At 36.4% G+C, this 27,038-nt stretch overlaps 1 protein-coding gene across 7 annotated transcripts; it reads right to left on the bottom strand.

Annotated features, from left to right (window-relative positions):
* Positions 1-1,704: 1,704 nt before the first annotated feature.
* On the bottom strand, positions 1,705-12,019 carry LOC306887271 (transcription elongation factor A protein 3-like). Of its 7 annotated transcripts, XM_079444890.1 has the most exons (23): positions 11,765-12,019; positions 11,036-11,098; positions 10,782-10,887; positions 10,578-10,665; positions 9,818-9,982; positions 9,635-9,730; positions 8,711-8,800; positions 8,314-8,394; positions 8,102-8,209; positions 7,906-7,998; positions 7,587-7,676; positions 7,331-7,444; positions 7,169-7,222; positions 6,612-6,671; positions 6,368-6,433; positions 6,196-6,267; positions 6,010-6,069; positions 4,444-4,604; positions 4,276-4,332; positions 4,014-4,168; positions 3,302-3,448; positions 2,918-2,989; positions 1,705-2,806 (listed from the first exon to the last, which is right to left on the bottom strand). In XM_079444890.1, the coding sequence occupies exons 1-23, from the start codon at positions 11,831-11,833 to the stop codon at positions 2,798-2,800; spliced, it is 2,076 nt and encodes a 691-aa protein (XP_079301016.1). In that variant the 5' UTR covers positions 11,834-12,019; the 3' UTR covers positions 1,705-2,797. The 7 variants fall into 7 exon arrangements, with proteins under 7 accessions (XP_079301016.1, XP_079301017.1, XP_079301018.1 ...); XM_079444891.1 differs by lacking the exon at positions 6,612-6,671; XM_079444892.1 differs by lacking the exons at positions 7,169-7,222; positions 7,331-7,444; positions 7,587-7,676.
* Between the last annotated feature and the right edge of the window lie 15,019 nt (positions 12,020-27,038).

Genomic DNA, 27,038 nt, shown 5'->3' with positions numbered 1-27,038 from the left:
CTTAAGCCTTGTCTATGAAACCGGGGGTCAGATATCCAAGAAACAGATATAAGTGCTTGAACATACTCTAGGCTCCAAATCTAGACAAATCTCAAGAGCGGTGACAATAAACAAATGTTAAAAATATGAGCTCTTTACATCACAATACAACAAATAACTAACAATAATGATAAAACAACAAGAAAAAAAGTTTAAATGAAGTCAGAAAATAGCAAAACAATAATCCTATAACAATAACTGCATAACTTAGTCATGCTGGGAACTCACAAAGCCTTAACATTTCGACAATATGAAATTCTTTGTTCAGACAACTGTGTTTGACTAGTTGGGACAAGATTTGGGGTAATTTTGTTGGTCTGACAAGGGTTTTTATGTAGTTTCAAGAAAGTAGCATTTTTTAGTATTTGAGACTCAAAAGGTTTCGTAAACTGGAAAATGTGCAGTTGCATTTTAGCATGATAAACTATCAGGATTTTAGCATTAGTATCATGTAGATATGCTAATTCAGCATAAAAGGGCTGTTTGATTCACAGGTTTATTTTTATTTTTTTTCGAAATACAAAATTTTTAAATGTAAATTATGGATTGTTCTATAAAGTTAACCACAGCTTCTCAACAAATAAATAAATAAATAAATAAATATGCACACATTATATATAGATATGAAGCTTTTTTTTTTTTTTACCTGTAATGCTATTATCCTAAAGCTCATTACAGTTCATTACAAAAACAATCTGCCTAGCAACAAGGTGAAAAACAATATTAAAGTATTATTAATGTTTTTTTTATTATTATTAGGTTATCACTACAATCACTAAATGAGTCTTAGTTGTTGCCTTTGAACAGAAAAACATGTATAGGGAAAAGAAGGAACTGTCTTGCACTATAAAGAGTGATTCCTCGAAGCTGTAAACGTAGATTATTTTACAAAACTATTTCAATCTTTTCTACTTAAAATTTTTCTAAATTTCATGTTTAATTCAATACGTTTAATACAATACGTGAAATTTACCAAGTGAAAATTGTAGTGAAAATGTACATCCTACACCAATGTGTGCACATCTAAATGTGCATTTTTTATTTTATTTTACCTTGATCTGTTTTTGTATTCATTTGCAATTTTACTCTCCGCGTATGCCAAAGCCGTAATATGACTCTACTCAATCTAAGCATCAAAATGACTGAGGAGCTCTCTTACCTGCAGGGCATCCAATTTGCTCAAGCCTGAGAGAAATAACTTGTGCCTTCTGAGAAGCTGCACAGCGCTGGCATAGTTATCCACTGTTTCATGCCGTCCTCTCAATGGCATTTCCTTTTTACCACAGGAAATGCTGTCAAAAGCAGAACATCCATTAACAGCCTTTAATTCCATTCACTTGTAATGAGTGGGCATCCTGGTAAACTGAGTAATGAAATTTGAGTGAAGATTCAGTGCTAAAAGGGATAATTTCACACAGAGTTACTCATCTCGTTTCAAACACAGTGCATTGAGGATAGCAGAGGCCAGGATACTTATTAAACCCAAAATATAGTGACAGGCGCATCATTAGCTCGGCTAGAAATGCGTCAGTAGGAAATGCCCATGAATAACGACACACGGGGCGGACTTTGACATATTACCAATGAAATAAATTTCCCACAAGTACAGACAAGGAAAATGGCTCTCACTCAAACTCTATTAGTCTTCATTTATATATGAGTCATAGGGTACAACAATTTATTTCTATTGTAAAATAATAGAAAGGGACTATAATTTAGGTTTCAAAAATATAGCATGTTTTAGAAATACGTGAGCAATTGCGACAATGGATTGCATCATAAACGTACGTTGTTTACTTGTATTTAATTCACATACGTCAGCAGTATAACTGTCTGCAGAATAATAAAATTGGGAAATTTAATACAGCAGTGACTGGCTTTGTATTTTTGAGAATTTCACAGCATGATGTGGAGCTGTTGATTCAATCAGTACTGCAGTTCTGCATCTCATTATTTCTCTGAGTGTTTGTTTGTGTGCAGGTGTGTGTGTGTGTGTGTGTGTGAGAGAGAGAGAGAAAATGTGTGTCGTCTACATGTGTGGGATTTTCTGCTTTCACAGGGCTGGCAGGTTGACTGGCGCAGGCACACCTGACTGAACAGAGGCCAAGCATATTTGATGAGCTTTGGACAACAATAGCTGTGCCTGAACGGTCCTAGGCCTTTATGCAAAACTACTACTACTACTACTACAAAAAAAAGAAAGAAAAAAAAAATCAATATAACAATTTATTCAAATCAATATTACATTTATTATTTGAATTCAACCAAGTTTTTTTTTTCTACAATATTTCATGTATCACCATAATTAAAAAAAAGAGTTTTAGATCCATTTAAAATAATTATTTGTGTTATACTAAACAGTATAGCTGCTACATCTGAAATAGATTAGGATTCTCTTCATAAATTACATTTTACCTTTTTTTTTTTTAAACATCTGACCCCAATAAGATTCTGCATAATAAACTGATTAATCAAGTTAAAAAAAAAACAAATCTGGCATTTCATAAAACAGTATAAAAGCGTACAATTTAAACAGATTTACATTTCCTAGGTAATTAATTTTCACTTCAATTATGAATAAACAGAACACATGCTTTGCTATGTTGTGTTCCTGTTGTGTAAAATTTAAAGATTTAATTTACATATTAGAAATTCGGGGCCATTTGCTGGTAGAATAAACCATTATATTACATTCTCTTCCAAATTAAAAAAATGAGGAATCCTACATGGTCTTTGTTCTTGGAGTTCTGGCTTCGGGTTAGCAGAACTAGAAAAAAAAAACATATTAAAAGACACTTGTGTTACTTACATTGTCCTACTGCACAATGGTTTGTTAAGAAATGCATAGTAAATATGAGCCAAAACATATTTTTCTGACCTTCCAGCGGTTACCACATTCATTGCACAACACAAAGGTGGTCATTGGTTCATCAGCACTGCGGGTTTGCACCTGTAAATGTACAAAACATTAATGAGTAGATTTATTTTCCCAACAAATGAAATAATGACAGGCAAAGATGGAAACTGGAATTAGTTCATATGCACATTTCATTTCCCTTCTATAAGATACAGTTCTTGTTACAAATGAACTTTATTTATAAGAATGTTTTTCAAATGGTCACAGGCTCATTTACTGGTTCAAGGGTTCTGAAAGACGTTTTTAAGAGTGCATTGCTCAGACTATGACTAGGCACTCTACTAGGCTCTTATGCATTATAAATATCTGAAACTAATAATTGTAAGATAAGTTTCATTGATGTACCTGGTTGTAGGAGCAGTTTTTCTTCCTGCACTTGCCACACTGCAGCAGGTCAGTGGTGGTTCCTCCAGTCTTTGCCATCTGATGTTCTCGGATGGCCTCCTGAGTCAACACGTTTCTCAACTGTTTCAGTTCATCACTAGCCATCTCCTACAACAGCAGGAACATAGTGTTGATTTATAAACAGTACATTATGCATTAGTTTCAGATATATCATCTGTTTGTCAACACCTTATTTCAAAGGCTAACTTTTGCAACTGCGCTGTAAACTAAAATTTCTTATCTCTTTTCTTGTTTTAAGCATAATTATATCAATATTTTGGGCAAATATGGTAAGAATAATTAACTTAATTTGAAGATACACTGCTGTTTAAAAATTTGAGGTCTGGTAAAATTAATACTTGTAATTATCAAGGTTGCATTAATTGATAAAAGGTGTTACTAAAATTTTCAAATATTTCTTGAGCATCAAATCAGCATATTTGCATCATTTCTGGGGACACAGAAAACTGTATTTTTCAAACAAAGAAAGTAGTGTATATTCTTTGAAAACAATTCTTACCAAATTATATTTATATTTTATAATTATTATTAACAACACATTTTACTTAACAACACATTTTAACTTGGAATTCATATTAATTATTTTATTTTTTTATATATATTTTTTTCAAATAAATTCAATTATTTAAGAGGTCCAAAATGTGCAATCCACCTCAGCAGTCATGATAGCGATGCGCCTCAACTCGATGGCTCCAGCTAAGACATTTTTACGCAGATTGGGATTTTTGGGATCTTTGAGGTTACTTATTCGGCTGCGAACTCTGTTCTTGTATTTCATATCTGTGACTTTTATCTCTTGGTAGATATGTATCCAGACGAACACAGTTAAGGAGATCAACTTGCAAACATTAAACAATATTTTCAAGAAGATTCTGCACTTAGTTTGACTTAGTCAACATGTTTTCTAAGGATATGATCCTCAATTTCTGCCGCCATGCCCTCACAGTTTGCCCCATAGTCTTTGTGGTCATCTAAGAGGAAAAGCATATTGTGAGTATCATCTGCAAAATGAGCATCAAAACAATATATGTCAGCATGTCTGTGTGGGTGTCAAGTGTTTGTCATTGTTTGTTTTTGTGTACCATCTGTACGTAGCGCAGCGGCCAGCATTCCGATGCATTTGTCTCTGATGGGATCCCCAGTTTTCAGACGAGGACATACAGGACCCACACCGGAGCTAAACGACGGGGAGAGGGGGCTTGTGGGTGTTGTGGGCGTCTTTGGGGTCTCTGGTTTACTCTTGCTGTATGGGGAAAACAGGAAGGTGTCTCTATTAGAGAATATTAGTTCTCTAATATTCATGTGAAAATTGGACTTTCAGTTAAACCAAAACAGGAACTGAGAATTCTATTTCATTTGGATTTTCATCACTTTTGCCCAGATTTATGCCACGATTTACAGCCTGGAGGTCTGAACTCCAGATGCCAAAAGTGCTCAGATTTGAAAAGTTGTGTAGTACAGTATAGTTCAGCTTTAACCCTTGTGCTGTACTGAAAATCCTTGACCAGACTTTCCTAAATTTTGGATTTAATCTTTGTCAACGTTTTATTATATTAGCACGTTTTATATTTCTTTTTGCAAATGATCATTAATCTGAGCTTATGCACTTCAATTTTTGAGTGAAAAAAAGCATTATTTGGTATTAATATAGCATGAGAAATTTGTGTAATTTTTTGCAGGCCGGTTATTTTTGACCAGGAACACTGCAAGTGTAATGAGATAAAGAAAAAAAAAAGTACAAAAATTCTTTGTTTTGTTTTAGGGAGGAAGTTATACCCTATGTATGCAAAGTTATTAGGTTTTAGTCCAATGCAATAACACTAACTAGCATTTTCGGGGAAAAAGAAAATCCTCTCAGAGTTAAAATGACTAGAACACAACATGAGGGTTAAATATAATATAATTTAAACATAGCATATGTAGTGGGAAAGTCATGGACTAAAACAATACACTTAAAGGAACACTCCACTTTTTTTGGAAATAGGCTAATTTTACAACTCCCCTAGAGTTAAACAGTTGAAATTTACCGTTTTTGAATCCATTTGAAAGCAAATTTCTTTGAGTATTACACCGGAATGAGAGTATAGTTCCTAGCCATATCAGCCTAGAAAATCGCAGCTTTTCATTTTCCATCGGTCTTAGTACTCGGTGTAACTACAGGAGAGTCAAGCTTTAAATAGGAAAAATATTGAAACTCTTTGGTCATTTTTGAGCGAGATGCTAACGGTCTAATCCGATTCAATGATCTATGCTAAGCTACGCTAAAAGTGCTACTGCCAGACTAGGAGATCGGCTGAATGGATTCAAAAACGGTAAAACTCAACTGTTTAACTCTTGGGGAGTTGTGAAATGAGCCTATTTCCAAAAAAAGTGGAGTGTTCCTTTAAATTGCACATCCCAACAGTATTATTTATTACTGCTATCTGTAAAACAACTTTATGATTTGTTGATTTCTTACTTGAATGGATTTTGTGGTGTACTACAACTGGGGCATGAAGCAGGCAGAATTTTAAGTATATCTGAGCTCATCCAAAAGGATGAGAATGAGAACGCAATGCCACCATTGGTAGAGAACTCCCTGAAGAATAATAAAGCCATATGGCATGCTGGTCACAGCTAAATGGGGCTACTGTAAATATAGTTCTTGCCTTTCACTAGATTTCCTGGCCTGAGGTGAGCTGCCAGACTTTGAGTTAGTAGAATCTCTCCTGGAGAAATAAGACAAACATTCTATAGTAAACATTCTGTGGCGAACATCAATGAACATGCATTTACCATTGTAAAAACAACAGTAAGTTTAAATACTTTACTATTGCATTCCTGCAACAGGTTACCTCTCCAATTTAAGTTCACTTGACTGTCTTTTCAAAAGGTGATGGCTTGACGTGGAGTCAGTAGAGTCCTTACTGCAGTAAAAGTGTAAAACACAAACACCTGATTTTCTTTACCCTGAAAATGTCATCGATCTTTTCAGCGTTTTTAATGAAGAGTGATGCATGAGCAGACCTGTCTCTCTGTCCATCCAGGCTGAGCTTTCTAGAATGGAGCTTTTTAGAATCCACTGAGTCTTTTCTAGAAACAAAAGTAGAATGGGGAATAAAGGTGACAATTTTAATAGTTTTAATGAACACAAAGAAACCATGAGTTTTGCAAATCACCACCGTCCTCAAACACCCAAGACAAAACAAGAATAATGCATGCAATTCTGCTGCCCTCTGCCTTCAATCGGTTGCAAAACATCTATTCGAACCTCTCAATCTTGATCTTCATTGATGGCCTTTTGAGTGGTTTACTGTCACTTGTGTCTTTTCTGAAAAAGAAGCATTGTCTCAGCGCTACGGGATGGTGACCAATTATTATCACCACAAAGACTTACCCAAATTAAATTAAAAGGATAGTTCACTCAAAAATGTAAATTCTGTCGTCATTTACTCACCCTCATGTCATTCCAAACCTGTATGAGTTTCTTTGAATATAGCACACAACTTGTAAGAAATACTTTTAGGATACTTTATAGATGCTTTTTGAAGCATTAAAGCTCCACTCTATTCGCTGGAATTGCATGGAAAAGAGCGACTCCACCATGTTTAATATTTTCCTTTTGTGTTCCACAGAAGAAAGCAAGCCATACAGGTTTGAAAGAACATGAGGGTGAGTAAATTATATCAAAATCCTTATTTTTGGGTGGTAATATCTCTTTAAATTCATAACATTAACAGTTTAGTTAAGATGAAACACTGCAACCTCAACTTTAATTTCACTCAACAATGATCTTGTCCAAGGGTTAGTATTCATCATGCTTCTGACCTATCTTTCTCATTGTGTTCAGAAGTCCGTAGCTTCGGGTCTGATGTGTCTTTTCTATAGTAAAACAGCTTTAGTTATTTTTCAGGTGATGAAGTAATTAAGTAAAATCACAGGCACAAAGCTTTTAATATCAACATGCTTTTCAGTTCGCCTGACCCTAACCTTTCTTTCTCTTTGTCTTTCTTTGTGTCTAATGAGGGACGTTTTGTAGGTGTTGGAGGCTGAAGATGGAGAGGAACAGGAGGAAGAGGAGCACTGGGTTCAGCCGTTTCTTTTCTAAGCAAAGAAAGTCACCGATTATTTATGACAAGGAACATTGTGCTTGGTTAGAACACGGTGTTATCCTAAAATGATGCTGCAGCGACTGAAGGACTAGCAGTATTTGTTTACTCAAAAAGACAACACGCCAAGCCCTGACCTCTCTTTCTTCATCTCGCGTTTCTGAGGAGGATGTAGATGAAAAGGTAAAGGAGGAAGCGGGGCATTCGGATCAGGTGCTTTTTTTGCCCTAGGCAAGAAATATACAATTCAAATGTGGCATTATAAAGAGAAACTTGAAGCGCATGTGAGATACTAGGTCATCTAGTCAACTAAAAGTGATCATTTACAATTTCCCATCAGAATTATTAGCAATGACTGCTATTTTCCAAAACAAAAGCAATAATGATATATCACATTGTGCTTTTCTATTCACTCACAAACCCTCTTTATAAACTTTAACTGAAAGGTGCTCAGACCTTTCTTTGGGCTCTTCTAGTGATGGACGTTTGGGAGGAGGAGGAGAAGAAAGGATAGGAGCAGGAGGAGGTAAAGTTTCAGGAGGATCTTTCCTGTGAAGATAGATATTTGGAAGTGACTCACTATGTTAGACATTTACTATAATTATTATAAACAATACAAATTCTGAACACATTCTCGAGTTCGACCCCTGACCTTTCTTTCTTCACCTCTGATGAACGCTTAGGTATAGGAATAGGAGGAGGAGGAAGTGGAGGATGAAGGTGATGATGAAGAGGAAAAAGAGGATGAGGTGCATCTCTCCTGCATGAAAACAAGCATGTTGATTCAACATGAAGGAGATCACTTGTATAAAAGTAGATGTTTTCTTGTCACACACTGCATGCACTTCTAGCACAGTGTCCAACCTTTCTTTCTTTCCATCTATGAAGGGACGTTTATGAGGATGAGACTGAAGAAAAGACTGTAAATGACCCTGAGTGTGTTTTCTGTACAAGGGATGCAAACATCAAATTTAGCATTTAAACTTGTTATAAATTACTGTTCAAAAGTTTGGGGTTAGTAAGATTTTTTTTATATTTTGAATAGAATGTGTGATACTAGGTCATCTATAGGTCTCGTGTGTGTGTGTGTATATATATATATATATATATATAAACTTTTAAACAGTTTCTGTTGCTGTATCAACTACCACTGTAGGTAGTATGCAATATAACCAATAGACTACATTAGAAAATAGAACTTTTTGCACTTCAATGACACATTCTTAACTAATACATGTCCAAGCATGCAAACCACTCTGACCTCTCTTTCTTTACATCTACTGATGAGCGTCTTAGTGGAGGGTGGGAATTGATCGGAGCAGGAGGGAAAAAATCAACAGGGGCATCTTTCCTAAACAAAAGTGAAAATTAATCTTACATTACTGTTTCCACTTTTATGCTGGACAACCATGGTAGCAAAAGCATAGCAAAAGCAACAAAACAAATTATAATTTCACCAGGAATGTAGCAAACACAATGCAGAACTGCAATTCAAATTTGAATATAAGGAAGATAGAAATGAATGTGTACTAGTGCAATTTTTAAATAAATTGACAGATATTTTGTGATTGTTTTAGCTATAAGTATTTAGCTATAGAAATACACTACCTTTCAAACTTTGGGGTCAGTAAGATTTTTTTTTTTTTTTTTTTTAAGTAAAATAATTAATAGTTTTATTCAGAAAGGATGCATACAATTAATCAGGTGACAGTCAAGACATAAGAGCATATTTATTCAAAAATATAAAAAAATCGTACTCACCCCAAACGTTTGGACTGTAGTGAATGTCTAATCAGTTAACGTAAACATGTATGTTACAATTCAGTGAAAATAACAGACATAATTAGTCAATAATTAATGATGCAATTATTTTTGTTTCACTATATAACCAACTGTGTGTTGTAACCATGTTGATTTTGTTTTTCAATTCAGTAAATTCCACTTCTTGTTTAATTTAAAATTCATTCAACATCAAAAGCCAATTCTTATATTCCACCAACAGAAGAACTACACAGTTGCAGAAAAAGTGCAAAAAAAAAAAAAAAATGCAGTTGTTAATTTGTGAAATTTTAAAGAAAATAGTTATTTTCTAGATCATCTGAAATGGCTGCATGTTTTGTTATGTGGTATAAGTGCTTCCTCCTAACCGCAGTCACATGCCTCAACTGCATGCACAAGCCCTAACCTCTCTCTTTTCACTTCCCCAACCGGAGGACACTTGGGAGGCGGAGATGAATGCGTCATTGGGGAGGGAAGATGATCACTGTTCAATGCGTCTCTCCTAAACAGAATGCACATAAAACTCCTCAATCTAATGGCACGGTTTTGCAGGGGCAGAGGGGATTTTTTCAGGACAGGGGCTTCTCACCTCTCTCGTTCCCTTTTATTGTTAATAGATTGTTTCTCTTTTTTCTGTTCACTTTCTCGTTTTTCATTCCTGAGCTCTGCATCACGTTTCTCTCTTCTGTGTTTTTCATCGAGTTTCTTGTTAGTGTCTAAGTCTGGTTTAAGTTCCGTTGTTGACCTTTGTGGACTGACAAGATAAACAGGTTATACTTCATCACGCAAACAACAAGTCTGTGCTTATTTCCCCTTTTGCATAAATCAACGTTAGTATAAAAAACAGAGCACCCTCTGGTATGTTTATAGGAAGAGATTCCCAAAGCTTTCAATTGACCCTTCGCAAAAACAGTAAAAAAATACATTGCGGAGCAAAGAGAAACCTGACAATGCACAGACAGTCAAGACAGAGCAGGTTACGTCTAGTATGAAACAAAGTCTCAGCTTTCAAATTTTGTAATTTTTAAGAAATTCAAACAATAAATACCATTTTGTGGCCCTTTTGTGTGTCATGACAGATCACTGTAGCACCTCAGTTCAAGCGGCACGTGAACCGACCGTCTTTTCATATTTACTCAAAGCACGAAATGAACACGAATGAACATCAGAACGTTTTTTATTTCAACTGCGGAGCGACATCAATACACACAATTATACAAGATGGCGGATTCGGCGTCATGATTGGTCAGATTGCTTGTCAATTGAGCTCTTTGTGAAGGGTCAATTACACTTTACAAAAGCTGTGTCTGGAATACCTCCATGTTTTACCCTGTTACCAGCAAACATACCTGGACTCTCTCTCAGGAGATGGCTTGCTTGCATGATTGCCATTCTTCATCTCATTCGACCTCTCAGATTTTTGGTTTTGAGCTGATTCTGATGAAGACATAACAGCATAAATTCATTAAAATATTGTATTTTAAGCCAGACTATAATAAATGAACTTTAAAAAAAAAAAAAACTATATTATTTCATCAAATCATTACACCTACCTAAAAGCTTCTTCCAGTTTTTGATAAGAATCTTCGCCAAGTTGACAACATCCTCGTCGGTGCAATGTTTTCTTATTCCGTTGACAGACATGCCAATTCTTGTATCCTGGAACAAAGTAAATCTTGACTCTCAAAGACAAACAAAAGCGTTGCATTGCATGTGTTTAAGGCTGTTTGAGATACCTTTGATATGCAGTTATAATTCCCTAAGGAATCAATAAAGTATATCAATACAACTGATCCAGCAAACATACCTGAAGAAGCTTCAGTGTCATGTTGAAATCTTTCAGTTCTCTCAGAAGATCTAGAGCTCCATCCTATACAGACAGGGAGATAGCTAATCATTTTAGTATTTTAACAATTATTTAATGACCTAATAACTGTATTAATTTTGTTCTTTATATTATTTACAGTATTTTATTTGTTTTTACAATATAATAACTCATTGTCACTGTTGCAAAATCTCAGGCATTTTTTCATTTGTGTTTCACAGTCATAAATCATACAGGAACAACAAGAGGGTGAGTGAATTACTGCAGAAGTTTCATTTTCATTTTTGAAGAAACTATCCCTTTAAATTCTCTGCCCGTGCGTGTGAAAATATTTATGTCGGCCAAAACACACAGAGCCGCCACTTACTACGAGGAATCCAAGACATAAAATACAAACATGTCAACAAAACTCTGTCTATACCGATCACACTTTGGTCCTCGTTCTTGTCGCTGCCCTGAATAAATCTAAAGTAAATCTGCGCAATCCTCAGCCAGCACCTGTTGTCACATGCGTCTCTATAGTCCTATTACACACACATGGTCTCAAAACAAAATTAAACAACGCTTGTGCACGCCTGTATCTAAATTAAGCATTATTAAAACAGCATAAATACGCATGCAAAAAAGTTGAAAAGAGTCATTCATAAACAGCATGCACCGAGATCGCACAAACAAACAGCGTGAAGCGTTGCGTCAAAATTAGGATCTCACCATGTTATTTCTAGACACCATCTTGTCTAGTTTTTTAGCAATCCGCAACAGGTCCTCCTCTCGAGTCATTATGTGCGCATTAATATGCTTTAAGTGAAAACGTGATGTGTTTATAATACGTTAAGTCATATAAATCTTAATAATTGAGCGAAATGTAAGAAGTTTTGTTCCCACGCTTAAGCTGCTTCTGCACGGTCAGGAGAGCAGAGGGGGCGGGGCCTTCGAGACAGTCGCAGTTGTCAATCAAATCCTTCTGGATGTATGACTAAATAACTCCTAAATATAAACGTTACTACGGGGCAATAAAAGTTCAGTGTTTTTTAGGAAAGACATTTGCAGCAGACATACTATAAACTTTGTAGCTTGGGTCTGTTGTATTTTGTATCGCTTGCATCATTTTCCAATCGGGACACACTGAGGTAACGCTTTATGAAAAAGGTGTTACAATGTTTCGCAGCTATTTTAGCACTCTTGTAAGTATGTTTACTGAATGTTATTTAATGTTTATTGAGTAGCTAGCATTTTTCTGGACATTGCAAGCCTTGTCCTGTTATTAAGTCAAAGCATCAGACCGCGTGTGAAAAATAAAGATCGTTTGGGGCTTTTAATTTACTGAACAATAAACTCAACAGGTGCTACATGAGTTGAGCAACAGATGGCAGCATTGTGTCATGGAATATCAGTGTCCCAATGAGGGGGATAGCAGTGCAGTGGACTCAAAACAGATAAGAATGACTAAAGAAATAGACACAGAAATGTATATATAATTCGTATTATGTCATCTCATGACTTTATTTCTTCAGTGGAACACAAAACGAGATGCTTGGCCGAATGTTAAGGACTGTAAATCTTACCTATTCACTCCCACTGCATGTTTTTTTCTATTCACTTAAAGAGATTTAACATCTCCTTTTCGACGAATTAACTTTTTATATTTTCTGTGGTAATATAGAGAACTTTCATAGACATTAAGTTTTAAATAACCCTATATTCGTTTAAAATGCACTGCTTGGCTTTATTTTGCAGCTTGTGGGAGGGCGATATTGAATTTTTATGAACCCTCCTACACTTTTCATCACACTCTTTCTGTAGGAACATTGTGACGTGTGGTTTTATTGTTATTCGTTCAAATGTGCAAAGCATGTTTGAGAAGCTAAACTAAAGCTCATTCCATATAGGGTGACCTCAGATGATATCTGTCCTAAAATAACTAAGCAAATATGTTTTTCTCATCAAAATGTGCACAAAATGCACCCTCGATATAACACCAGCAACATTTCATGGACTTGTATATACACAAATATTCACCACTTCCTCTTCACTACCTTTATAAGTGTGCACTTCCTGTCGTCCTCCAATGCCTTCACCCTAAATAACCTCTATGGCTTCTATGGTTGCATAAATTATATAAAATTATCAACATACATTTAAAATGTGCTGAATTACAGCAGGTTTCTGGGAAACAGATCTATCATTACCCTCTGCAAGCACCCCACATCAGTCAGCAACTGCGACCGGTTCTCAACAGCAACAGACAGACAACAAGTAGAACTTGCCTGGAAGGCCTGGTTTTCAAACCACAAAGAAAAAAGGAGGAGAAAAAAGAAGAGCCTTGAAAAATGGTTTTCCTTTTGATGACCTCCCGCTTCAATTTTACAACAAAATAATGAATCCACCAGTACCCACCTACAGTGTCTTCTCAGAGAGTTTGCGGTGTCTCTACCAATTATAGACACAAGACGCCGGACTCCGGCAATTATGGAGAGTCTGAGATGACATCAGACCAGAAAATGAATGATTTCACCGTGCCTCAGTTTTTTTAGGCGCAGAGAGCCCCTGTAATAAAACGCAAAGATGCCGGGCTGGATTGCCATGGCATGCACACCAGCCTTTGGTTAAGGGAGTATTTATAAAATCTCAGCAGAAGAACATTTTTTGGTTATGTTGGAAAGTTCTGAGCGTGTTTGTGTGGCAACATTTTCAAGGAAGTGATATTTGCTGAGGATTCAAGGCACTCACATGCCAGGGGCAGAACTAGAGTTTTGTATACAGTATGCCTGGTCGAAACCACAAAGGTGTGATTGTCATTGTAGATGAAAACAGATGGATATTAAAGGAACAGTGAAAATGTACTCGCATAATAATGCTTCCTACACTAAAAAAAAAAATCCATCCCCATCACTTTACAATATCTGTTTAAGACTATTTTCATTTGTAAATGGTGCTTGACCTGTGCATATTTCTCTCGACTTCAGACGACACAATTTTTTTCACTTTAGAAATCGATAGAGGATAGAGGTTAATGACATCTTGATGGATTTGTTTATTACAAACACACAGCTTTTTACTTTTACAAGACGTAAATTGATGGACTAATTAATGGAGGCATGTGCTTTACTTCTGGATTATTTTGATGTTTTCTTTCAGCTGTTTGAACTCTCATTCTGACGGCACCCATTCACTGCAGAGGATCCATTGGTGAGCAAGTGATGTAATGCTAAATTTCTCCAAATCTGTTCGGATGAAGACACAAACTCATCTACATCTCGGATGGCCTACATTTTCATTTTTGGGCAAACTATTCCTTTAACAGGGTTTCATTCAGGGTAATTAATCTGATGTAGCTCACATGCTGCAAACCATATTGAACAAGTCCAGACACTGCGGTTCGTTAACATGCAACGTGTGTCTATGTAATAACAGCCTTTTAACTAAACGTCACTTGCTTCTAGTATGCTGCCGTGCTAAGCAGTCATAGACATCAATTGCTTCAAAAAGGGAACTTGGGATCAAACTCAGACTCCGGCAATTGACAAGACATGCCTTTGTGACTCCACAGACAATGAACTCTATAACTAGACAGTTAAAGGCAGAAGTGTGTTAGTGTGTAAATCCCCTCTTACTCTCATTTCTCTACCTATCTGCCATTAATCCTTTAGTGAGAACATCCACATCCCCTTGCATAGTCTACTCTTTTCCTCCTGCCAAATTCAAAGCATTTTTACCACCTACAAACCCAGTTTGTAATGAAGAAATGTTACTTGAGCACCACATCAGCACATTACAATGATTTCTGAATGATCATGTGACACTGAAGACTGGAGTAATGGCTGCAGAAAATTCAGCTTTACCATAACAGGAATTAATTAAATTTTAAAATATATTAAAATAGGGACACGTTAATAATAATGTAATAATATAGTTACTTCATTTGTAGATGTAACTTTTTATTGACATATGTGTGTCAGCTGTTAATGCAACAGTTCCCGTTTGTTTTTGACAAATCCAGTTTTGGATCTTCTTATCAAGTTTAGCTCAGAGAGATCAGCAGAGTTGATCCGACTTTGTTGATAAACAACCAAAACTGTAGTCTGTAGACATCTCACTGTAATTCACACAAATCTGCTGGCACAGATTTTCATTAGTTGCATTAGCTCTTTGCTGATGTTGGCGAAATCTGATGCCAGCATATTTTGAGGATGGAGGATAAGTGCAGACCCCTAATGCATGTGTTGAAGTTATCTGCATAGGCTAAGTATTGCATCAAGCACTAGGAGAACCAGTGCTTAGCCTATAAAATATGTGTTGGTTTTGACCACCGAGGCCAGTCATTTAAAATGTGCACTTGTATCATAGCAACACCTCGAGACTAGAGTTGCGCTGTGAAAACACAGTGATCATCCACAGGCACACTTAGCTCATTGTTATAATCTGATTAGCTCACTCCAACTCCTCTCCTGTGTTTATGACCCTGTGAACACACTCATCTGTTACTATGACACACATCCTCCCCAGGACCACATTTTTGATTAAAAATACAACTGGGTCAGTAAGAAGGAAATTAATATTTTATTCAGCAAGGATGCATTAAATTGATCAAATGTGACAGAGATTTACGTGTTTTTTGACGCATGGTTTCCACAAAAATATTAAGCAGCATGAGAAATGTATTAATGAAATGTATCTTGAGCACCAAATCGAATAAAATAGAAAACAGATATTTGAAATTGTAATAATATTTTACAGTTTTACTGTTTTTACTGTATTTTCATCAAAGAAATATATAAAGGATATAAGACTTATTTGAAAAAAAAATCCAACCTCAAACCTTTAAATGGTAGTGTAGCTTCCTCTGGAGCTAAAAAATAAATCATTAATTCTAGACATGTGACATTTACCAAACCTTTCTGTGGCATATTTTATAAATGTGTATATTTAAAAAGCGGATTTTTTTTTAGGTTCATTTCACTTTTGGCGCCTAATTGTGTTCAGTAACTATTTTGATAACCTCTGGAACAGAGATCCTTGAATATTAGAATATTCAGAATATTAAATGTGGACTTAGATTTAGATTTAAATTTAGATTTCTTTGTTCTAAAACCTTTGAATTTTGCAGCTAATTTTACCTCTAAAAATTCACAAACAAAATCTCTCTCTCTCTCTCTACATATATATATATATATATATATTATTTTTTATTTATTTATTTATTTTTGAATGTCACATTTAAACTTATATCTCAAAAAATTCAAATTTAAGTCTTTCTGTCATTTTTCTCTAAGCTTACTTGATGACATCACTTCATACCTGGATGCTTGGATAAGAGTTTTGGAGGTTCCATGGTGATTGGCAAAGACTTGTCGTAAACAGCTTTTAGAGGCTTACAGGAGTTGTTACCTCCCTAGGACGTACAAAAACAGAGAGTAGGGCATAAACTTACAAATCTCCAAAGATACTGGATCTGTTGAAACAAAATGAGCTTAAACAGCCGGCTACCTCTCATCACAAATGATACTCTGTACCATTACCTAAGCCAGTCACTGAGCTTATAACTGCGTCTAAAATTTGATATAAGAAAATGAAAAGAAAACATGTTGTAAATATAAAAGATGACAGGGACCCATCCGAACTCGGTTCCACTGTTCTTTCAGGTTTGCACAGGATTTATAAATACCACATGATTCTTTAGAGTCTAGAGGAAGCAGGGATCTCCTCTCCAAAATCTCTGATGGAAAATCTCCATAATGGCTTTAGGGTCGATCTCGGGTCAGAAGGAAAGAGCCCGTTAAACGGGGGTATGGGGTGATGTCACTAGAGAGAGGCCCAAGGTAGCTGATGTCATGAGAGGCGGTTGGCAGGGTAACTTTCTAAACACATCCGTAGACCAGGGGATCCATAGAGATTTTCACACATTGTGCTACCTCCTTCAGCGGCCCAGGAGGTCAATGTTTGCAAAAGACGAGGTCCTGTGACTCACCTCCACGGTCAATTTGCTGAGGGTGTTTTCCAAATCAGCCCATGTGGAGAAAGAGGCCACTAAGCACAGAAGCAGAAAATTCTCTCAGTGCTTCCTATGAAGAAAAAGAAGGAAAATAATACGTTGTTAATAGCTTACTCCATTTTTCAGCCTGATGTGATGACAGAAAGAAAGATTTGTGATGAAAACGCAATGAGGTCTTCCTACACTCGTAGTCAAAATTACATTAGTAACTAACCTCACAAACTTTTTTTGTTCTTTATACAAAAATAAAGGATTATTCATAAGGCTTATGGTTTGCAGTTGAGGTTAAGGGAACTTCTTTCAAGCAATGTTACACACATGATTCAATTAATGACTCATAAGTTGGCCATTGCAGCTGTATCTGGTGAATTAGTTCACAGTTGGATGACAAACATCGTCTCAATGGACCTTCCAGATCTAAAGTTAGAATCAGTGCACTAATGTATAAAGCGGATTTTATTAAAGACAGGAGTGCCTCCTGAAGCTTGACTCTAGGGGAGCAGTTAAACACAGTTTTGTGATCTGATTACAATGGTTGAAACATTTTGCAATACAAACATAAATTAAAGTCTCTCAGATGGTCATTAATTAAATCAACAGTCGCAAATGTATTATTGACACATTGATTCACAAATAAGAAGTGATTTTTCAGGGCTTTCTTGTGCAAAGTTCAAACTGAAAATGCTTGAGGCTTTTAATATGTGACGAATTTTTAGCATAAAGAGAAGTAAGAGGAAAAACAAGGAAGGCTAATGACGCTTTTCATTCAAGAGTCAGGAACAGAAAAAGGAAGTGCTTGACCTAAATGCTTGACGTGAAGCAAAGTATGGAGTTGACAAGAAAACAGGCGGAAGTAAGGATATAAGAGAGGGTGATTAGAAAGAAACAGGCAGAGATGCGGGAGGCAGAGGAAGATATATCTGATCCGATCAAATCCCCCTTTGAGCTCTCAGGCGGAGGAATCCAGTCTGCAGCGTCGCATCATCACTTTGAGTCTCTTGGATAACAGCAAGCTGTCTCATTATCTTCTGAAGGCTTATCCGTTCTCTACAACAATCATACAGCTGCAAAGACTGAAACTTGCTCTCTCTCTAATTGGCTTTGTTTGGCGTGGAATACCAGCAAACTACACTGCATACACTGTATACAGCTTACTTTTTTATACTGTATACTTTTTAATGTGAAACACGAATCGTGCAACAATAAACGTTACATGTAATATTATTGTGTATTGTCCTCACATGACCTCATTGTTATTATTTCACATAGTTATCACATACTACCGGTAGAAAGTTAGGAATAACCATTTTTATTTTAAATATTGAAAGAAGTCTGTTAATGTTCACTATGGATGCATTTATTTGATCAAAAATAGAGTAAAAACTAATTTGTGAAAAAAGTTCATTGTTCAAAAAGATTTTTCTGCTCAATATTTTTTTCTGGAAACTGTGATACATTCAGCATCCTTTGAATAGAAATAACAGAATGAACATATTTGAATAGAATAAGTAGAAAGATCAATTCAACAGCATTTATTTTCAATAGAAATCTTTTTAAATATATGTCTTTATCTTTTCTGAATAAAAGCATTAATTTACTTTTTTTATTACCCGAAATGGTAGTGCATCACAGTTACCCAAAAGTACACCTGTTCTCAACATTAATAATAGTAAGAAATAGATTTATTAGAATGATTTCTGAAGGATCATGTGACACTGGGAACTGGAGTAATGGCTGCTGAAATATTAGCTTTGTCATCACACCAAAAAATTGTTTTACTCTATTTTTGATCAAATAAATGCAGCCTTGGTGAGCATAAAAATAAATAAATAAATTCAAAAGTTTTGACTGGTATCGTGTGCATACAGTATATCAAATATCACATTTTGTGTAGATTCTTTGTTGTCCAATGAAAAAATTAGCTAAGGATATAAAAAAATTGCAGTGGGTATTATTTCCAGTTCATTTGTTACAATAATAATGGAAGCACTATGCATTATGGGATACAGTGTTCTGTACAGTGCGTTCTGTTCTGCACATTTTGGTCAGCATATTTACATTCATTTATATATATTGATAGATGTGATTAATTGATCAGCATATCATAAAATTTTTTTTTTTTTTTAAATAGATAGACAATATTATTGTTCACACAGAAGATCTAAATCCATTAATGCCTCAGTGTGCATGTCACTAGCAGATCACCATATGCTCCACTTTATACTCAGTGCTTTCACTCATCTGGCCACTATTGCTAGAACGAAATTACCACTGTATGAATATATGTGTCACATATGTGTGGTGTAAAGCCATTTTTTAAGATAGCAGAAGAGAAGAGCAGTTTGAGAACTTCTAGATTTGGCTCCCAGTGACAACGAATCTACAGTAGCCGTTTCTGCTTCCCTCATTCGTTCTGCTACATCCTGCCCGAGCCACAGAAAATCCCAGCATCAGCCAGAGAAAATATTCCAACAGACAAACGGAACTCCTCAACAAAGCATAAATTTCAGTCAGCAGCGCAGGAGGAAAAGCAGTGACCTTTAATGCTGTAATTAAGATATGACCGGGTTAAAGACATAATTTAAAGCATGGTATGTGAAAACCTTTTCATCAGGTCTGAATAGCTTAGCACACCTCCTCCAACTGATATCACTTTTATACAAGATAAACGGCATGATACGAGCACATCTGAAGCGAGGATACATATTCTTCTTGATTCATTTTAATCAGATTGTAGAAATAAATAGTGTATGAACTATTTGTATGGACAACACAATTATATCCCTTTTACTTTAGCTAAAAATAAATTAAATAAATAGAAATGTACATTAAACAATTTACTAATAAAAACAATACTAATTACTACTACTACTACTACACTTATTTACATTCAGCTGCTTTTACAAGAAATAAAATCAAATACTTTATATGTAATGCATTACATTAAATACAAATATTATACAAAACATAAAATATATGAATATATAATATGCATATTATAAATATCATTATATTATAAATGTAAATAATGATTTAAACCTTTTGAAAGTAACAAATACAATTAAATAATATTAAATAAAATAAAATTAAAAAGTGTATGGATGCAGATGGACTTTTCCTCCCTTGTAATAAATCCTGACAGTTCAGTCGCCATAGGGCTGTGCTACCATTTCTCAGCTGACATAGTGAGAGATTTAATATCAGCTCATAAATCATGGTGATACCCTGAAGTTAGACTTCAGATGAAGGTAATGCAACCCATATCTAGAGATGTGCTTGCAATTCTCACAGGTATTGAAACACTGTAGGTGGGATGCTGTTATCACACAACCGATCATGTTTTACTTAATTTATTTCATTATTTATAATTGACTTATATTGCTATAAGTGTTTTTGTCAAAGAGTAGACCACCAGAGAGTACCTGTCAACAACAGAGCATTTGTTCGAGCAGTAGCCCCCCATTGAAATCTGAGACTTTTTGTTTTAATAAAGAAAACCTGTTTTCCTCATCACAGGCAGGGAAGGTCCTGAGTTGACCACCCTTGTGATTGACCTTCTGCTAGAGAAGGGGCCACTTCACTTTTGGTTACACAGGAAATTATTTTTGATGCAAATAATTCTGTCTCTGATAAAGAATGATAACGACTGCCATATTAAGCCTTTGCATTTTGGAAGAATGAACAAAATAGGGTGTATTAATCTATTTTTAAATCATTTACACTTTCAAGTGCATACTTCAATCTTTTATGAGACAGGAAGCATCAGTGTGCAAGATACGGTTTCAAAGGAAGGAACTATTTACCTCAAAGTGCTCCTAAAATATCTACCTCACCCACCTACACATGTCAGTCACCAATTCTCCCTGGTTTTCTTTGGTTTCGTCCACACATAGAGCTTTTGTGTGTTTTACAAAGATCTGAGCATAGACATAGGAAGTTCAAGATAACAAGGGAATTGTGGGTGGACATGATGTCACAGTACAGCTAGTGTGGATGATGCAGGCTGACACAGCAGTGACTGAGGAAACATTGAGCTCCCTACAAATAGGGAACAGGGAGGTATCATTTTATTTCAGCCAAAACTTAACTTACAATATGGCTATCACAGTAGGATACCACACACACATACATTATGTAACACAGAATTTGACTAGTCAAAATTTTATGTTCAAAATTATAGTTTGCCAGCTTTTGGTTCTTGTTTTGACTTAATGGGATAGTTCACCCCCAATGAAAATTCTGTCATAATTTACTCAACCGTGTGTTGTTCCAAATCTGTAAGCTTTAACTTACATTCTTCTGTGGAACATAAAAGATGATATTTCGAAAAAAATAAAAATAATTCATTGCCCATACAACGAAAGTAAATGGGGTCCAACATTGTTTTGACACCAAAGTTCTTCAGAAGAGTCAAACAATCCATATACTAAGTCAAAACAAGAAATTAAAGTCCATTTTTATAACCATATAGATTAAGTTTTTCCTCTTTAAAATACAGTGGGACTGAGAAGAACGGTAAAGTTGTCAAAATCTGCGTTCGTTTTTCTCTACTATCCATCCTGAAAATCCTCAAAAACAACATTCACAAGGTTCACATGCGCGATAGAGTTAAATCAGCCCTAGTATTTGAGATTGCACAAAAATTTGACATCACATAGCTCATGATGGAAGTATTCCTCAACAGTGACCTTGGGAATTTGGCTCATCTTTCAACCAAACAAAATATCAGCCAAACAAAATATAAATAAAAGCAAAGTGATTTCTACAATAAAACAAGTGAACGAAAACAACACAATCATGTGAGAAAACCATCCACAAACACTGTCAAAAACTAAAACAAAATTTTTGGAATACGGTTTACAAGAATAATTCAAAGTGTTACCTGCAGTTTTGTTGTAATTTTTGTGTAATTTACTAGCAATTTGTGAGTGAAAATTGTTTCTACAGCATTTTTTTCAGTGGCTGTAGTGAGTCGATTTTAGGCAAAAAAAAAAAAAATATATATATATATATACTGTATCAGAGCCATCATGGAAATACATAGTCGTGCTTGTTACGTTGTTATGTTAAATGAAATCCATAATGATCAAGAACAACATGAATTCTGATGCATTTATACTTAGCCTAAAACCCATGAATACATAAATGCACCAGTTTGCTGAAAATGTCAAGTACTGCTTCCTTTGTAAATTAATACCACAAAGTCAAAACAAGTGGAACTTCAGGAAAGGGACTGATGCCATTAGGGTGCCTGTATATTTTTTCAACATTGATCAAGGACTAAGAACGCTGCTTCCCAGCAGCCCTTTGCAGCAGCTTCTAAGAATCAAGGAAATGGGATCTCCACAGAGTTCCTCTGAAGCCAAATCCAAATCACACCCCACTTACTGGGGCTTTTGCCTCTGATGAGAGATGTCTCACTATAATTACTTCCCTGTGAATGTCCTCATGGTCACCTGACTTTAAAAAATTTCTGAATATACCCAAATCTACTCTAACATAATCTGTGAACATGGATGTGCAGACAGTTCACTGCACTACTGTAACCAAACAACTCTGGCCAAAATAAGACCTACAGCGAGAAATGGACCAGAATAAATATGTTTTTATGTGTATGTGTGTGGGACTGACATGTAGTCAAATTATTATAATATGCGCATTATTGTTTTGTCAGAATTTTTGAAACCCGGAAAGTATAAGTTAGAAGCCAATAAAAACTTTAAAAAGAAACTAAATAAAAAACTGTTATTTTCTGGGTTTTAAAAATTCTGACCAATTTTTTTAATTATTACAATTGATCTTTATTAGTTCATATAAATATAATTATTTATATTTAATAATATTACAAATATTATACATTTTAAATATCTGCAGAAAACGACTGAACTACAAATCATTTAAAAAATGAGTAAAAGTTTTTTTTATTTATAAATGATACTTTGCAATATTTATTAAAAATATGAAGTAAATATATATATACACAGCAATTATGTGGGGAAAGAAAGTTTACTGTGAGTAAAAGGAAAGAAGGAACTAACATGAACAGGCAAACAGTCCCAGAAAATGAGCCACAAAAACCATCATATTCTCAAAACAAAGCATAAAACTAAAACTAAACAAGCACCATACAAATAAAAGAAAATGTGTCCATACACAAGTGAAACAATGAACGATCTTCTATTTGTGATTCCTTCTAAATGACATTTATTTTGACTCAAAGCTTTGCACGTAAGCCTCAAGAGTTCCAGTGTTCCCATAAAATGGTTTTACTGTGAAAAGGGCGGATGTTGTTGAATTATGTGTGCTTTGAAACAATTTAATGTGGACTTACAGCTATGTTATTTATAGAAGGCGAGCTTCTGAGTGCGTTCCCGAGGTCGTGTTTATTTTGTTTCTCAGGGAGGGTAAAAACATTCCCCTCCAGAAGTTTTATAAAGTCTTTCGCTTGAAGACAGCGAAAGAAACTTTAGACAATGGGACACTGTTGCACAGACAGTGGGATGCACTGTGACCTTGCCCATGGTCTCTGCTCCCCGTGCTGGGAACAGAGGATGTCTGAGATCATAGCCCCATAGACAGCCTTGCGTCCCCCTCAGCACACCACAGGCCACTGCTCTTGGCTCAATCTCCAGCTTGCGATAACATCCGAAGCTAATTCCTCCTGCAGACTTCACATGAGAACAACGTGTGGGGCGAGACAACAACCAACGGTGCATCTCTCCAGCCAATCGCCCCACCTGAGAACATCTGGCCCTGGGCAGAACAGCCCGCAGCTTTCATCTGGCCTTGAGAAGCGAGGAGGTGGAAAGAGTGAGTTTCTCATACTGTAAATATGGAGAGTCTTGGACAGCTCACTGTTTCCTCAAAGCGTCATCTGCATTAGTGTATACTTTGTCTGTTGGGATCATGCACAGTTTTGCCATCTTTTGCTATCCATCCTCATGCAAAGTAACAGTCTCAACAAGAATCACCAAAACTGCTCTCAGATCAGCGTTCATTCTTGCCAGCACCTGTCACGACAGTGAGCTTATTCAGAGGGAGTCTATCCTAGACGGCTGGGATGGATGTGTCCTGTTTATTTTAAGCTCTGTCTCTCGGGATGTTAGGTTGGACAGCAAATGTTGTTTCTAACTTTTAGGAAGGGTTCTGCCAAGTGCTTCAAGACTGGCCATGTAGCCTGCTTGAATACCACGAAGCCATTAAAGATACAACAGGGGCTCATTCACACAAAATGTGTATTCAGTAAATCAGTAAATACCAAAAAAATGCTAGGAGCTTCCTAAATTCCTGAATTGAAAACAGTCATATTTATACTGCTATATTTAGAGTTATTCACCAGTTATTTAAAAAAAAAAAAAAAAAATCAGGAATCGGATGATTTTCATGGTTCCCTTCAGAATTCACACACTTGCATTCTTCCACCAATGCGGATGGAACACTAAATAAATACTGTGAAGCACAACCAGTAAGGTCCAATTCCCAACTTCACAACTCTTATGAGCCAGTGTTTTTAGAGACATTATAACATTCAGTGCCTTGTGACAAGGGAGGTCTGATTCCTGAGCTAATGGATCTTATCTGGATCTTTTTAGTGAATTAATAAGATACAGTGCAATCAAGACAATTAAGAACAGTTTCCAAGCTTAGGACTTCTACAAGCCTATTCTTAATAGTGAATAGATAGCATTCCCAAGATAATGACTCTTTTGAGCTGGTTCTTTTCATTGAATTAATAACATACAGCACAACCAAGTCTGATTCCCAAGCTTTATTTTCCTGAATCAAATGCATTGAGCACAACCAGTGAAATCTGTTTCCTGAATGAAAGACTGTTATGACCTAAGGGACCTTTTCCACAAACACTTATGAATCACAAGTCATCCATATCGTCATGTGAACAACAGTGAACCAAGAACTGATGGTGCTATATGTGTCAGACTTTAGAAACCTAAATTAGTACAGTTACTGACTGTTTTTTCGTGTGACAGTTTGTAATTAAAGAGTCAGTAGGATTTTATTAATAATCCAATAAAATGAAAACATTAGAGGTTAAAATAAAGGTAAAGCTAATATACCCCCTCAAAATAATAATAAAAAAGAATTGTAAATGGAACTGTTAATAAACCATCGGAATTGAAATGATTAAATTCTGAAAGATTACCATTCCTGGCTATTTTTAGGAGTGTAACACCCTGTAATTTTGTTGTTCCAATTCAAATGGACTGCCTAGGCAAGCAGAATGAGTGAGCATTTGCCCTTGGCTCCTAGCGGCCCATCCTCTGCCAGCACTGCACAGTGTCCAGTCAGGCCTACAGTAGCACCTAAGCTAGGCCTGTGTTTGGTTTAGGAGCAAGGAAGTACGGTGGGGCAGTAGGATTTGGTCTGGCCAGCATCGTCTTCCCCCCTCCCCAACTGCAAAAAACTCCAGAGGGCTGCGGCCTAGACACTGCTGCCATTCAGCTGCCCCGCGTGCAGGGGATAAAGTTGGGATTGTTTGTCAGTGGACTGCAATGTGAGGAATGCAGAGCTCCAGTTCCCCTCTGGGAAAGGAACATCGAAGGGTGGACATTCCGTCCTTTCTCCCTCTCCTTTGCTCTCTCTATCTAACTATCCCTCTCTCTCTCCAAATTACTATTTTTTTCCTCAGGAACGATCCATTTACCATATCCAGCAGCAGCCTTAATCATAACGGCTGCGACTGAAGTGGAATAACAGATTGGATCTCTCCCTGGTGAGCTATTCTGAGTTCCTAGCAACAGTGAGCTTAGAGGCCCACAAGCCCCTTCACATGAGGATTCCATATCCACAGTCCACCCCACTGGCATTTCCTAGCGCACTCCATCATTCCCTGTGACATCACATTCCTGTCACATATTAACGCAATTTCCTCCTTGTATAAACCCGCTGCACTCCCAGTGCCACTGGCTTTGCAGCTTGACATATGGGACCGTCAACAAGGGGCGACGTCCTTAATGAATATGTTCCTGAACTAAACAAACTCAGTGAAAGGTTTCTGCTGAGATTTTTAAAACTCCCTTTGATGTTTCTCCTCACAAATGAGCCCACAGATCTGCAATGAGAGGCTGATACGAGGAGAACTTTCTTTCTAGCTTGTTTAGAGACCACAAAGCCCATAAAGAAAGATGGTGCCTGCTAACATTTGTCGGCCCACCCGGTCCAGTCCAGTGATTTAGCCCAGCGGTAGCATGTGTTAACCTTTAACTTTCATAGAATGATGTCACTTTATGACAATCATGTGACTACCAAAACAGTTTAATTAAAAACACCTACTGAAGTCTGACTACATCTGTTCTTCTGGCCAGCTGTGCACTCACATGGTTCAAGAAAACCCCATTGGCCCGCTTGCTCCACCAAGACTCAAAGGCTGCAGACACATTATACCAGGTGCTTGCAAGGTCATGGCCATTTCACTATATTGGAAGATAACTGGAGGATCCAGCTCCCTCTTCTCAGCTCTACATGTTGCCTTATATTACACACTCATCTATGACATTTAAGAGCTGTGTTCCAAAACCTAGCGATCGAGCTGCCTATAGTACCTATAGCAGCAGATGTCTTCAAAGGTAGAATCCTAACGGTCACTGCACCTCACAAGTGACTAATTTGAAATGCTCTATCCACCTATTTCTTCAACGTGGAAGTAAGCCTATGGGTGAGACTTCTGGTTCATTAGCCACTATAGGTAAATAACGAGGAGAATAACAACGTGCAGTAAACGGTAAAACTGTTTGCACTTCAAACCAACGTGATCATAATTAAGATAATACATTCAAATAATATGAGGTAGCAGCAAAACAAACTGTTTTGTACAGCTAAAAATAGCTGGACGCAGATGAGACTGGAAGCGAGACCCATAGAATTTACAAATGGCCACGGCCATTTTTACGGCAAGAAAAAGGAGGAGCGTCTCGCTGCAGAACACAAGATCCAGGGGGCGTGGTTGGATCCAGATCCAACTCCTCCCACCTTACA

This window comes from Barbus barbus (genome assembly GCF_936440315.1).
Source record: "Barbus barbus genome assembly, chromosome: 21".
Classification (NCBI taxonomy): Eukaryota; Metazoa; Chordata; class Actinopteri; order Cypriniformes; family Cyprinidae; genus Barbus; species Barbus barbus.
Note: the sequence above shows the minus strand (reverse complement) of the source record. Positions and strands in the feature narration are given on the sequence as shown.